The sequence below is a fragment of the Sceloporus occidentalis genome, unplaced genomic scaffold, assembly GCF_023333645.1.
Source record: "Sceloporus occidentalis isolate IW3139 unplaced genomic scaffold, rSceOcc1.0.p SCAF_4, whole genome shotgun sequence".
Taxonomy (NCBI): Eukaryota; Metazoa; Chordata; class Lepidosauria; order Squamata; family Phrynosomatidae; genus Sceloporus; species Sceloporus occidentalis.
The window spans coordinates 159,642,500-159,658,273 of NW_028316984.1; the positions used below are offsets into that span (position 1 = coordinate 159,642,500).

The following is a 15,774-nucleotide window of genomic DNA, read 5'->3' on the forward strand; positions in this document are numbered from 1 at the left end:
GAAAAGGGAGGCATAAACTTTAGAGAAAATGGTATCTATACGTGACTACAATAAACAAAAAACAAATAAACAAACAAAAAACCAAACAAAACAAAACCAAAGAACACCTTAGATAACCTGGAACTGTGTTATGAAAGGAAAATTCTAAAAACTTACCTCAGGCTTTTTCATTATCTGAATACTGAACATAAAATTCTTCATTGGATATATAACAATGAGCACATCTCCAAATTCTGTAGGAATTATTCCTCTTCTGTAGTCTCGAGTATGTTCTGACCAGACAATGTGAACTTCATCATTTCCCAAATGTCTTAGCTAAAAGAAGAGAAGTAACTTATTTATAAATATAAATATATATTAGTCAACAGAGAAATCTAATTGTCATAGTCGTGGAAAGATGCCCCTCTACCACTAGTAGAATATTACAGCTGGCACATCTATTTATGAGGATTTTTCCACCTTGGTTTGGTGGATTCCAGTAGTCCATGTGCCACCTTTCTAGCAGACCTCCACTAACAGAAACACATTCACACTGCCTAATGCCCCCTCATCTGATTTTGACTGGCTTTAGGATAGCAGCTAAGACAATACCTGTAAAATATCTAAGCTAGAATACAAAACCAACTTCCTTATATTGCATAGTATCATATGCAAGGCATCTTATATTGTCATATAGCCATATGTTCATCTGGATTTTCCTCTTAATATTCAAACAATTAACCATAACAGAATATAATCTCATCTGTTACAAAAAGGGTTAATCTGCTTAAGCAATTCTTGAACCACTCTTACTATATTAATAGTAGGTAGGGTATATCTATCCTAGCCGTACCTTATCAGTATCAGCATTTGGGGCAGCATGTTAGGGCTATCAGGAACTTCATATCTAGAAGTTAACATTGGTGTCTTCTCTTCCTGTGTTGGAGGCGTGCCTAATTACACATTTCTAATTTAGATCTTTTATTCTCGTCAGCATCTTGGTTAGCCAACCAAAGGTTTACATCTTATCTTTTTGATTTGTACACTCAGGTCTAGTGCGCATTCCATTTCCAAACTATACCCTATTATCTGTTGTCAGGTATCTTCTAATGTACTAGCTCGCAAGGTGACCTGAGGTAATCCTTTGTGGTTTTTGTTTACATATTCTAATCTGGCAGTCTTCCCAGATTTCAAACCTAAACAAGCTTTTTCCTTTCTTTTATTTCAAGACAGAAAATGTGCACACAGTGATATGAATCTTAGAATCTTAGACTTTATATTCCACCATCTACAGATTTTAGCAAGTTATATATCCTCATTTAAGGATATATAAACCTTTTAATGGTATAGGCATAGATTCAGGAGTTGCTAACTAAAATGGCCTGTAACAGGAGGAGATCCATTGTAACCTGGTAGAACAAAAAGCTCCACTGCACACAGGTCAGGGAAGAAAAAGGCAGCATCTGTTGAAACAGAAGAATCCCTGGCCATTTGCTCAGCTGGCTGGGGATTCTGGGAGTCAAAGGGGCGAAACAGAGTGCCCGAAAGGGGCAGCTTGAAGCCACCTCTGAGAGAGTCAGGTTGGGGTCACAGCAACCGCACGCCTCAGCCCCAATTTGGCTTTTTGCTGGCCCTAAAAGAGGCAGCAAACTGCTAGTCCTTTTTGAGCCAGCAAAAGCTGTTTTTTCCTGCCCCACCATGGCTTTACAGTGCTTCTGTGGCATGCAGTGTGTAAACGGCATGCCACTTGAGTGCCCTGAAGCTGGCTGCCATATGGGCAGCCAGGCGGCGTGAAGCTGGCTTCCAGGCATCTTGGAGGTGTGTACTGTGCGTACGGCATGCTGCCAAGCCAGCTGGAAGCTGGCTTTTCATGCCAGTCTGTACCAGCTCAAAGTCTAAAATCTCTGGAATATCAAAGTCTGAGAACCACTATGTTGAAAGGCAGTCACACTACAAGCATGTTCCAACTTACTGAACCTTTCTTTCTAGCATCTCAACTTGTTTCTCTCTAACCCATCTCTCTCTGTTGCTCTGTCCCTTTTCAGCACATGTGAGTGTGTGTACTGAACTGCATATCAGCCAGCCTTTGGTGCCAGCTGGAACAGAGATCTACTTGATCAATATGATTCTGGATGCCTCCTTGCACAAGCCTTGAAAAGATGCAACCACTAATGTGATCATCCCATATGATCCTGTTAGTGTTTTGAGATCCTCTGTAAAATTCCTTCTCTCTATGGTGGGAACACAGGACAGGAGCTTTTTGGTGGTTGCTCCCAGGATCTGGAAATCCTCCTGAGGGAGATCAGACTGACCCCCTCCTTGTTATCTTTCTACAGGCAGGTTAAGACTTTTTAATCAAGTTTCAGAAGGCCTCAGGGGGGGTCATGCAGACTGATGCTGTGCCTATGTTTTGCTTTTGTCCTGTTTTTAAATAATTATTTTTTAAAAAACTGGTTTTAATTTTATGGATACAGTCAGCCCTTCTTATACACAGATTTTTTTATACACAGATTCAGAGATCCACAGTTTGAAAATGTTAAAAAAACCCTATAAATTTCAAATATCAAACATTGATTTTCCATTTTTTATAAGGGACACCATTTTGCTATGTCATTATATTTAATGGGAATTGAGCATACACGGATTTTGTTATACATGGGGGTCTTGGAACCAAATCCCAGCGTATAACAAGGGTCCACTGTAATTTAATGATGTTTTTAACTTTTGCCTTGGTATATCTTTAGCTATGTTTAACTGTTATAAGCTGCTATGAGTCCTGGACTCCTAGTCATACTGAGGAAGAAATTAATTGGTAATTACAAGATAAAGGTATTGTATATGAAGTTATTACCTCTCTTAACATTGGTGCACTGGTACAATAACATGAGCAAGACAACAAAGCATGAAGGACATATATTCCTTTTACAAGATATTCAATAGTGAGAATACTTTGGGTATGATCACCTATCAAGCTAGTGGTTTGGATCTAGACACTATATGATTTTAACTGAGACTACCCAGTGACTCCAAGTATAGACCTAGGTTTAAAAAAAAACCACTACCCAGAATGTGACTAATACTGCATTTCCTTTATCACACCCTTTCCCCAAAACTGGGACATATAGCGGCTTATAAGATTAAAAACAGTACAATTAAAAACAGAAAAGTGTTACATTAAAACAGAATTAAATTATTACAATATTAAAACAGATTACATATAAAAGAATAAAATATAGTTAAAAAGATAAAAATGTTTAACATACATTTAAAAGAATACAACAACCAGCCCATTCTTTAAAAACCTTCTGTTTTAAATGCCTGTCTGAACAGAAAGGTCTTAGCCTGCCGGAGGAAGGACAAAAGAGAAGGAGCCATTTTGGCCTCCTTGGGAAGGGAGTTCCAGAGTTTAAGGGCAGCCAAGGAAAAGGCCCTCTCTCACGTCCCCACCAACAGTGCTTGTGATGGGGATGAGATGGAGAGAAGGGCCTCTCCTAAGGATCCCAGAGCCCATGCTGGTTCATAAAGAGAGATATGGTCTGCCATAGTTCCCCGTAAAGAATGAACTGCTAATATGATAAAAGTTTATTCTTCTTGAATATGGGTAGGTGGAACTATTGCAAACCAGCATAAAGATTAGTTAAACTATTTTTAGCACAGGATTACAACTTCCACCCTATCACTACAAAACACAACAAACTGAAAAAGCAGAGATAACTGAAATTTCATTTTTAAAAAATCAAAATACTTTGAAACATTCTTATTTTATAGCCATCACCATGTGTCAGCTTTCCTAATAAGTTTAGGTTAACTGAATACAAAAGAAATGTGAAATAAATATAACCAGAAGGGATGATCAAATCTAATTTTGATACATTAATGTCATATGCTGTACATGTTACAATACCAGCCAGAGTTAATACTAAGCTGCAGGCTACACTGAGATTTCCAAATGGCAGATTGTTCTAAGTGATACCAAGTATAATTGAAGTAATAAACAATAGTAAAAGCAAAGCACACTGGCAGGAAGAATTCAAGTATTTACTTTAAAAAAAAACTAAATAAGTTAGTTTTGGAAAGAAAAGACAAGTGAAATAATGCAGGACTCAATTTACAGAAAGTTCCCTTTATTCATCTATTGCATTAACCCTTGAACTCTTGCCAGAATTATCAGTAATGTGTAGAACCTACTGATCTAAAGAAACAATGAGAAAAGGCATTGAAACTTTCTGAAGGCCATGATCTAGCAGAACGCTTTTCTTTTGTCAACCACTTCCCACTATAGCAACACTATCCTCTGTAAAATGGCCAAACTACTTTAAAAATCAGGAGGAAATAGCTTTAAAAGTACAGTGATTTGGTAACAAGGAGGAAAAGGAGTCTGGCTGATGAAATGGGTACTGGAAAAACAAAGCTGGCTGAAACAGTGTACCCTGCTGAGCAAAAGAATCATACTGAAGAGAAACCTTCAGAAGAGGGGAAGATAAAATAATAAGAAAAAACAATATACATGGCAGAGACCCAAAGGACCAAAAAACAAATCATGCATGCACAAAAGGGATCATGCTTGTGTTGCTTATACAACTGCCAATGCTTCATAGCAAATTACTTTTGAAACTGAGGATGATTTCCAAAATACCTTTTAATATAAAATGGGATTCTACCTTTCAAAAGAAAAAAAAAAGAATGTCCTTCAACATACCGTATATACTTAGAATCATAGAATTGTAGAGTTGGAAGAGACCACAAGGGCCATCCAGTCCAAACCCCTGCCATGCATATACTTGACTATAAGTTGACTTCATGTATAAGTCGAGAGCAGGTTTTTGGGCCATAATTATGGATTTTGATATAACCCCTAGGGAAGTTGAGGATAAAACCTAAGGTCATGTTACAAAGGATCTAAAGGATGAAGCAAAAGAAAACAATGCCAAAGAACTTACAAATTACAGAAGGCCATAATTGTTTGTGTTCACAGTGAAGGATTGATGGCTTGATGGCTGGATGAGAGAACAGAAGAAGGCCAGTGCTTTCAGGACAGATTACTCTCTTGCCTTTCACCAGGGGATGTTTTCTATTTTTATGAGAGTTAAGGTACAGTACTTACATTGACTCATGGATAAGTCCAGTCAGATTTTTTGGGTCAATATTTTGAATAAAATTTCTATACTTATACAGTACATCCTTTCTTTATGCAGGGGATCTGTTCCAGACTCCCCGTTTAAAGCGAATTCCACCTATGCTCAAGCCCCATTTAAATGAATGGGGCTCATGCATGTGGCTGCGTGGCGGCACATGAGTGCACCCTCATTCTTCCCTATGGAACGCACCGCCCCTTCTCCCTGCGTGGCTTTCAGTATATGCTGAAAGCTGTGTATAATAATAATAATAATAATAATAATAATAAGCTTTATTTGTATACCGCTTTTCGGTGGACGATCAAAGCGGTTTCCAATATCAGATTAACAATACATAACACATCATGACTCTGCTTCTCTCCCCTCAAGAAGGTGGTCGGGAGGAGGGCTCTTCTTCTTGGCAGGCAGAGGCCTGTTGTTTCTTGCCTGCTTCTCTCCCCTCAAGATGGTGGTCGGGAGGAGGGCTCTTCTTCTTGGTAGGCAGAGGCCTGTTGTTTCTTGCCTGCTTCTCTCCCCTCAAGATGGTGGTATGACGTGGATGCACTGTACATGAGTATATACAGTACTTAGAATTTACTGTCTTGGACCATGGTCCCTATTCCAAAGTAGTTTTTACAATAACATAGCTGAAAGTTTTGCTTTTATCAAGGTTTTAAAGATTTAAAATCCTCCCACCAGCAAAGACCTTTTATTTAAGCAGGCCTTCAGCAACCTGGGGGCTGTACAGACAGGTGGCATGCAGCCACCCCTGTACTGCTCAGAGGGCAAGTATGGCAGCGGCCACCAATACTAAGTAACTTGTATTCAAAGAGCCTGATCAACTCAAAGAAGGCCATGACAAGAAGATAGATAAATGAACATGCTTTCTTACACATTAGCTTACACATTGTAAACTGCTTAGAGAGTGCTGAGTTCACTGAAAAGCAGTATAGAAATGTACTTGCTATTGCTACTTCCTATTGCTACTTCCTATGAAAGCAGCTGCAGAAGTGAGCCTTGTTCTCACAATTTCTCACAAAAAGAAACTGACAGTTTCAGCAGGAAGGACTCGACATGTGGCTGCTGGAGGTGGGTGGGGCTACTGCCAAAATGTTTATGTAGTGCTCTACAAGTTTCTGAAAGATGCACTGCACAGGCACACTCCATTTGTGTGTCACAGAGACCATGAAGAACCCTGGTTTCTCCTTCAAACTGATAACCAGAAGTGATGTCTTATGAGCCCCGGTGGCGCAGTGGTTAAATCCCTGTACTGCAGCCACTCTATCACAAACTACAAAGTTGTGACTTCAATACTAGCTAAGGGCTCAGGGTTGATTCAGCCAGGCATCCTTTTGAGGTTGCTAAAATAAATATGCAGTTTGTTGGGGGCAATTAGATTACACAATGTAAACCGCTTGGGAGTGCTTAAGTGCACTAATATAGAAATGTACTTACTATTGCTATATTCCAGTCATCATTTTGAAGAAATGGAAGAAAAAGAAAGTGTTCAAAAGGGTTGGTAGATGGTCCTTAGGCATTTAGAAAGGTTTTTTTGCATGCATTTAGCAGGGGTTTGGATGTGATTCTGGGTGATTTTTACCCAATCATGCTGTTTGTTTTTTAAAGGGAGGGCTTTGGGGTAATTGGTCCAGGCTTTTCAGGGGCTGCAAAGTGGGTTCCAAGGGTGCATGTAGCCCAAGGATATGCTTCTCCACCCCTTCTGCAAAGGAAAGTAGGAACATATGGCAACTTCCTTTCCCACTTACAACTTTCCTTTTCTGACTAGCAAGGTCTGAACATGCTCTTCTTGAACTTTGGTGCATTTGTTTATCCTTTTGGTTATGATTTAGTACCAACTTCTGGTGTGATCTTTGTTTTTGACTCCTGATTTTGCCCCTTGGCTATTTTATCTAATACAACTCCTGACTCAAATTTCACAGCTCATCTCAGAGCTCTGCCTAAAGTTTAAGCCTGCAGTAAGTTTCAGGAGTTGTAACAAAGACTTTGTAAGTTTTGACTTATTAACCACAGTCTTCTCTGTCTCAATATGTATGTCAGAATCATTAATCTATACAAACTTGAGATCATTTTAAATTTGATATGTTAAAACAAGGCAACTTCACCCTGTGTCCCATTTATGATGGCCCTGTTTAAATATTTGAAGGGAGGTCATACTGAGGAGGGAACAAGCTTGTTTTCTGCTGCTCCAGAGAACAGGACCCAGAACAATGGATGCAAGCTACAGGAAAAGAGATTCCACCTCAACACTAGGAGGAACTTCCTGACAGTAAGGGCTGTTTGACAGTGGAACACACTCCCTCGGATTGTAGTGGAGTCTCCTTCCCTGGAGGTCTTTAAACAGAGGCTGGATGGCCATCTGTCGGGGATGCTTTGATTGAGATTTCCTGCATGGCAGGGGGTTGGACTGGATGGCCCTTGTGGCCTCTTCCAACTCTATGATTCTATTATTCTAATTAGAACTGCTGATAGCTCTTGATGAAATGTTATCTAGGCTGTCATCTTGAAAAAAGGACACTTAGCAGTTTCATTCAAGTTTTTAAAATAACAGCAAAAATATTTAGAACATAAAGTCTGTTAAACAATAACACACAAGTTGAGCACAGAACAAAAGTCATTAATAATTGAAGTTTGCCAGAGGCATAGCTATTTCTCTGTACTAACTGTCGGCAATCTAATTCAGTTACAAGCATTAAACTTCATGCTGAGGTCAACCAGTCTCACTTCCTTCAATATTACACTTCAACCAGTACTCATTAATGTGTCTGTTGAATGGATTAGTACATCTCAAGATACATGTACTGAATAAGAGTGGGGCAAAGCCTAATGATAGCCAATTGTTCAATCATAATAGGGCAAATGTTTTAGGTCTTAAAAAATAATTTTTTAAAAGAACAAAATTTATATGTACAATAATAATATAGCTAATAAATAAAATAAATGTACATTTTAAAAAGAAAAAAACCTATCAATGTTGGAAAATATCCTCTGGCTACTATGGGAAGTCTTTCCAAAAGGGGGATAGCTTGAAAACAGTTTTGTGATTCTTTTAGGTCTCTGGGACTTTACACATATTACATTGACAGCTTCAAAATCGGACTGTTCTACACTGACAATCACACTGGTAACAGAGGTAGAGATTGTAATTCCTCTTATGGATAAGGAATTCAGAATAAAGTCTTATTGAGGAATCTGCCTAAATGCGTTGAGGGTTAAAAATGGCTGGTTACAATGAGAGGTTGGAATTTACTGTGAATGATAATTCTGGGATGGCAGTAGGAGCAATCCACCCACTTATGGGTTAATCCCTGCATGCCAATTGATGAGGCAGGAGTCAAAATTATTTTCTGTTAGTACTGAGGGCATGGATTGCTCCTCCTGCCATTCCAGAATGAACATTTACAGTAAGTTTCAACCTGTCTTTCTCAGGATGACACGGAACAGCAATCCACCCGCTAATGGGACTTATGTAAGCCCATACTGTTTGGGGTGAAGACAAGTAACACTCTACTTCACTACTGCCTGCAGAACAATTTGACCAAAGGCTGCCTACGCAGATCTGTATTTATCGAGTTTGTAATGTTTTATAAATGTGGTTGGTTTCTTCCAACCTGCTGCATTATACGTAACTTGCAGAGATGCTGAAACTGCATGTGCTGTGCTTGCTGCCACTGATCTGGTGGAATGTATGCTATACATTTTGGTTTCTTAGCATAATCATAACAAAGGTAAATGCATGCTTTATCCATCTTGCAATTACTCATTTTGAAGCTTTCTATCCTAATGTCTGGAGATGGAAAAAGACAAATAAAGCCTCAGTACAATCTGCAATGTCCTTTTCAAATACTGTACACTGTTCTTACTCTCTTCACATCCAATGTATGACACCTGTATTGTAATTTATGGCTTGGATGTCAACATAAGGAAGGTAAGTACAGTGGGACCTCAATATCTGCAGAGTTGCCATCCGTGGATTTGAGCATTCATGGATGTTAAGCCTGCGTTGTTTCTAATGGTGGTGCATGCATGCAGCTGCGCCACCACTGGGGACAAATGGACTGAAATCCTCCCACCCTCCCTCGCTCTCCCCCCTCCCTCCCTCTCTGAGGCTTCTGCCTCAGACTTGGCTTTGGGGCTGGTTTGGAGCCCCTGTTGCCAGGGCTTGGGTTTCAGAGCCTGGAGGTTCCATCCTGAGTATTGGGTCTGGGGAGAGGGGGAGGGCAGCTCTGAGACCCAAGCCCTGGCCCTGGCTCCCTCTGGCTGACAGTTCTCCAGCCTCTGCCTCTGAACTGTCCCCGAAGCCAAGCCTGGGGCAGAAGCCTCAAGCGGGGAGGGAGATGAAGGAAGGAATGAAGGGGGGAAAAGGACTTCAGTCCTATTGTCCCTAATTGGCAGTGCAGCCATCTGGCCACATTGCCATTAGGAACAACAGGACTTGAGCATCCACAGATTTTGGCATCCGTGGGGAGGGGTCTGGTACAGATCCCCTGCAGATACCCAGGGCCAACTTCACTTACCCCGCCCCTTGGAGGTAAATTTGGTAGACTCACAGCAACCCTGTGGATGAAACATCTCCAAGACCTCCTTGTCCTCCACTGCTCTGTTGGGATCTTGTGAATTCAGGCCTGTGAGCTCCTTGATTGAGTCCATCTATCTGGTGTGCAGTTTTCCACTCTTTCTACTACCTTCTGCCTTTCCTAGCATTATTGTCTATTCTAATGATTCATGCCTACTCATAATGTAGCCAAAGTATGACTGCATCAATTTGATCATCTTGGCTTCCAAGGACAGCTAAAAGACTCATTTGTTTGTCTCTTTGACTGTCCATGGTATCCTTAGCATTCTTCTTCAGCACCACATCTCATATCAGTTGATTTTTTCTTCTTACACACTTTCTTCAGTCCAGCTCTCACAGCCATACATGGTGAGAGGTAATATAGTGCCTTGGACAATTCTAACTTTCATGTTCAGTTGTATATCTTTATACTTTAGAATCTTGTCTAGTTCATTTAAGGATGCCCTTCCCATTCCTAGTCTTCTTGATCGCAGTCTTCATTTTGATCAGTGTTTGATCCCATGTACAGGAAATCTTTAACTATTTCAGTTTCCTCACTGTCTAGATTGAATTTACGTAGATCATCTGTGGTTGTTACTTTTGTTTTCTTTATGTGCAGGAGTAATTCTGCCTTTGCATTTTTTTCTTTGAGCTTCCTAAGTAATTGTTTAAAGTCTGCTATGTTTTTTGCTCTTATCTTCACTCCTTCTTCTTCCGAGTATAATCCTGCTCTTCATATGATATTTTCTGCATACATGTTGAAGAAAAGGGCGACATAATTCAGCTTTGTCTGACCCTTTTGCCAGCATCCACGGGTTTTGGTATATAGAATGGATCCCATGAGGATACCGAGGGCTGACTATATTCTTTTCAAAAGACTCTTAAATGTTTCACTTTGGAAAAATTTATTGGAAAACACTTCTTTTATGCTCTCCTTCTCCAAGAAATGATATTCTTCAATTAAGTTATCCTTCTCTACTATATCATTATACCACTGTCCTTCTATCTAAATCAATGGTCATTTGTGAATTCTCTGTATGCTTGGATTTTTTGAAATACTTTTTTGGTTTGTCTTCTATTACTCTGTTCTTAAGGTGTTAATCTGTATCTAGTTTCCTCTTTCTTTGAATGTTACATTCTTTCCATCCCAATCTTTCTTCTGTTAAAACCTGTCTCTCGTTGATCTACACATTTGGTGTTATCTCATCTCCCAATCTGCTGGTCAGCCATCATTGTGGTTTGCTTTTTCTTAACCCCCTAAGGCAAAACTGCTGCACTATTACCTCTCTTTGCCTTTGTTAACCTTTTTTTCTTTTTTGATTAACTGTGAGGCTGGCAAGTATGTAGAGATGTTTGAGCATGTGGCTCACATGCATACTCAAATCCCACCCCATCCATTTATCCCTCCAAGTGAATACCTGAATAGGGCTTAACCATATGCATAAGCCTATATTTGATTATAACCCCGTTCTTTATATGTATGCTCGTCACTACTACAGGCCTAATGGTTTAGTAGTCAAGTCAAGTTTAGTAATGGTTTAGTGGTCAAGAGAAGATGGTCAAACCTATTTGCAGGAGTCACTATGATGGCAAAGAAGACCAGGAGCCAACTGCCGGATATACATTGCTAAGTGTGATACATTTACAGGAAGAAAGTATACTTACATCAAGAATTCTTTTGTGTAGGAAGGCACTTCAGTGAAAGAATGTATTTATGTATGTGGATATGTACATGTGAAGGGCAGAGAGACAAATTCAGTGTAGCACAATATCTTTTTGAAGGGAGAGACACAGAAGATACAAGTGGGCCTTTGCAAACGATATTCTTTCTGTTATGGAACTTCACTTGATAGACTACCAAACTTACTCCTTTATTATCTAGGAACCTTAAGATGTGTGCTGTGATTAAAACTTTTCAACTTGTGAAAGGTATGATCAGCTCAAAAACCTCAATAAAACTGCAAACTTGTAAAGAAATTATGTGCTTTGCAATTAAACTTACTGTCACTTAAGATACAAAGTTGTTTTTTTTTAAACCTACCTTTTTTGTTAATGAGTCATCTGATTCAGAAGGCATTCTAGTTGATACATGAAACATTACTTCCACAGTAGAGGTAGCAAAATATGGAGTGGTCAATCCAGAGCTTTTGTTTTTTTGCAACCCTCCCATGAAACCACAATGGTTTGTGAGGTTCACCTTAAACACAGAAATCATCACAATGTTAGAAAAAGTATCAGCTTGAACAGAAGATTCCATTTCTTCATGTAGTCTTCAAAGAAGCAGCCATGTTAGTCTCTTGCAGCATAAAAAGATTAAGGATCATGATTTGCATCTTTCTGGATTTTATTATGTTCTATCACACTCCCACAACTGTATAAATGTGCTTCATAACCTGAGGCACTTAATACTACTTGATACTGCATCATTCTAATATATAAACCAGTTAGTCTTAAAGGTGCTGCCTTGTTCCTTCTTTTACTCCTTCTTCCTTGCTCCTAGGCTTGGCTTCAATAATTCTTGTAATTTTTGTCCAATAGGTATCTTTGTGCTGACTAGCACATTGTTATGTGACTTTTTGCTATGTGACTTTTTACAACAAGAGTTAGCAAAATGTGAAGTTATATGTACTGCATGTAGACTTGAAGACTGTTTTGTACTCCATGACTCTCCCCATCCAGACCACTCATTTTCATGCCAAAACAATATGAATTACGAAATTCTGGAAGCTTGACAAGGTAAGTCAACAGACACATTCTCACTGTATATTCATTCCAGATATTTGGAAGTTGTTTATCCCTGATTTACACCAGTATGACTATTAGATATTTTTTATTTTTATGTCACTTAGCCTGTGGTAAGGTCCTCTTCTATCAGGTCTCCAATAATCTCAAAAAGGTTTACCCTGTTGGAAATCAGGGTTTCTTCTCATCAGTTTCCAATCTCAATTCCTTAGTAATAAAAATTACAATCTATAAAGTAAAATTAATAAAAAGTAAAACTGAAAAAAGGTACCTCCCAACCAAGGCCTGCTACAAAATCCTCATATGCTTGGCTTCCTCCAGTATTTGTAAGGATGGAGTGTTTATCCTCTTGTCCCTCAGCAACATAAAAGACTGCAATTTTGTGCGTCTCTCGGCTGTAAGACACAGGAATATGATCGCATAAGAATATACTCTAAAATCAGTATGCAAAGCAACCTTGTAGCACTTTTGAGACTAACAGAAAGAAAGAAGTTGGTGGCATGAGCTTTTGTAGACTTAAGTCTAGTTCCACATGCATCTGAGGAAATAAACTCAAACCTAAGAAAGCTCATATTTCCAACTTCTCTCTTTCAGTTAGTTTCAAAGGTGCTACACAATCCTTTTGCAAACTGATTTTTCAGACTAACAAGGCTATACCTTTGAATACTCTAAAGTCAGTAAGAAATGGGATATACAATCTAGATGTCTATAATTTGTTGGGAAATATCTTAGGTCTCAAAGCATAGTCAAAATTATTTAAACAGCTTGCTACCAAAGACATATTGCTGGTATGGAGTTGGTGTCAATCATCTTGGCTGCCACCACTGTTTTTAGAATCAAAGGTAAAGTATATTGCTAAAACTCAAATTCTACCTGGTTTCAATTGATAAGATTTGTGTATTTAATCCCAAAGCAGTTCACAAAAACAAATAAAATAAAACATAACTAAAAAAATAAATACAACTGTACCAAAAAACAAAACAACCAAACTAATGAAATCTATTAAAACCTTCATTAACAAGGGTAACTGATAATTAACAATTAAGAAAATTATTTGACTAAATGTCTTCCAAAGGAAGTCTTTTGATTTTTAAATTGGGACGTTTTTTTCCTCCTTCTCGGAAAGCCTCAGTGATTGCTTTGTAATTTACTTCATTCTTTTCAAAGCAATCTTAAAAATGGCTTTGCTACACAGTTAAGCAAGTAACTGTTTACTCTTTTTAGACTGGTATTTACAAACAACAAACTAAACTAAATTGAAATCAACTACAGGACTAAAAAGAATTAAATTCTCATTCCTAAAAACAGAGACTTGATTTTGAACAAAACAATAATTCAAAATTCCAGGGGAATCTCAGCTGAGATCAATTGCCCCTGCTTCATGCAGAAGCAGCTAAGAAAGCCTTCTATCCATGGTTTGTTCATCATGGAAACTGCGAACTTTAGCTGGCTTTTTCTCCCACAAGCCAGAATTTAGCTCATATACAATAATAACAAACTAAGAATGGAAGATCTGTGGTTCACTTAGCTGTTTCTGCTTGCAACAGGACAATGACCCAGAATTCTTGAATGCTGTCATATACTGACATGTGAATGCAGGTAATCACTCAGAGGTAAATCCTACTAATGTCAACAGAAAGTAGCAGGTGTAATGAGAAACAACATTTACTTGTTATACTGTAAAATATAAATGTTTTAAAAAACAATAATACACCAAACAACTGATTAAGACTGAATATAGGATATAACTTGCCATTGTCTTGAGTCCAAATTTCTTAGTTCTCGAAGTAGCTTTTCATTTTTTTTCAAGAGATGAAAGCTTCTCCTAAACAAGAAAATTTAATAAACATTTATATCCCCTGTGTAACAACAGATATAGGACACCACAACAACACACTCTGAGTTCCATTCATGAAGTCTCCTATGGTTCTCTTCCTTTTGTATGCCTTTTCCATATCAAAGATAAATAGATCTTTTAAAAATAATACATACATACAGGTTTTTTTTTAAATCCCAGGTGGTCTTCTGCATCCTTGTTAGTACCTTGAAAATAATCTCCACTTCATTCCACATCTTCCCATTTAATCTGAACAGGACTCCCTTTGGAGTGCTTAAAACTGCTTTTTAGTAGGCCAGGCAATAACTGTTTAGTAATAAAAAGGTACTTCCATGCCAGCCAAAGGAGCAAATGTAAGAAAGACAAACAATCAAACAGAACCCTAAATTGAGGATTAATATAGCAGGGCAAAATAAAAGGCAGAGATTAGCTATAGAATTTGAAAATCCTGATGATGTTACTATAAAATAAATATTTTCTATTTATTTGTTCTTGCACTGTTCAAAAATTATGAGAAGGGAGCTATAACACAACGACCACTGGAAAAAACCAGTTACAGGTAAGCAACCCATTCTTCTTCTTTGTAGTCTCTGTGCCTCACACAAATGGGTAACTGTGAAGTTTACCGTAGGACGGCGGGTCAAGTCACTGAAAAACAGAAAACAGGACAGCACATCCAAATGGGGCATCTGCTCAAGCTCTGCAATCCAATCGATAGTATCTAATGAACGTGGATGGCTGTGAGCATATAGCTCTGCTGTGCTAAGGCAGGAAGTGACACTCCACATAGTAAAGCAGCTCAAGAAACAACTGCTCTGGTAGCAGGGACTTAGCCAAGGGGGGGGGGGGGTCCGAGGGGTCCGAACCCCCCCCCCCTTCCATTAGCAAAATGAATGGCATGTGCTGCTATGCCGCTGAGCCCAAGCCCCATTATAATGGTGGCACTTAGTCTGCCTCCCCCTTCCTAAAATCCTGGCTACATCCCTACTGGTAGAATGAGCCTTCAAGCCCTCTGGCACAAATAGTTTAGCCAGTGCATATGAGAGTCTAATAGTCTGAACAACCAATTTACAAAACATTTGTAAAGAAATCTGACGTCTTTTGTGAGATCCACTGTAGCAGACCAAAAATATATTAGTCCAATAAAATGCAAGTGCTCTGTGTACATCAAGGCAATGAAGAGAGCTTTCTAAATCAGACATAGGATATGACTAGAAAGTGGGAAGAATTATATACTCATTAAAATGGAAGTGTGAAACCAAGTTTGGGAATAATGCTATGTGAGGTTGTCAAACTACCTTGTCTTTATAGAAAACCAAAACCGGCTCATCCAAAAGAACTGAGCTCACTTGTGCATCTTGCTGAGGTAATAGTTGCAAGTAGGCAACTTGGAGAGTCAGTAAATGATCACTGATGCTCCCAAGTGGTTGAAAGTGTTTGTGAAAGAATCAAGTACAGTGACCACATAGGAGTGGAGGGTGCCAGTGGTGGATACATGTGAGCTAAGACACTGAGATATCTTTTAGCCG

General features: G+C 38.8%; 1 protein-coding gene across 15 annotated transcripts in view; it reads right to left on the bottom strand.

Annotated features, from left to right (window-relative positions):
- RALGAPA1 (Ral GTPase activating protein catalytic subunit alpha 1) overlaps positions 1-15,774 on the bottom strand; it is a 241,084-nt gene that overhangs the window by 44,482 nt on the left and 180,828 nt on the right. For all 15 annotated transcript variants that reach the window (XR_016280990.1, XR_016280989.1, XR_016280992.1 and 12 more), the window contains 4 exons: positions 14,162-14,233; positions 12,680-12,803; positions 11,708-11,863; positions 157-315 (listed from right to left, as the gene is read on the bottom strand). Coding sequence is in view for 11 of the 15 variants with exons in the window: in XM_089522122.1 (XP_089378248.1) it covers positions 157-315; positions 11,708-11,863; positions 12,680-12,803; positions 14,162-14,233 (511 nt within the window). In the remaining 4 variants the exon portion in view is untranslated. The remainder of the gene's footprint in view (positions 1-156; positions 316-11,707; positions 11,864-12,679; positions 12,804-14,161; positions 14,234-15,774) is intronic.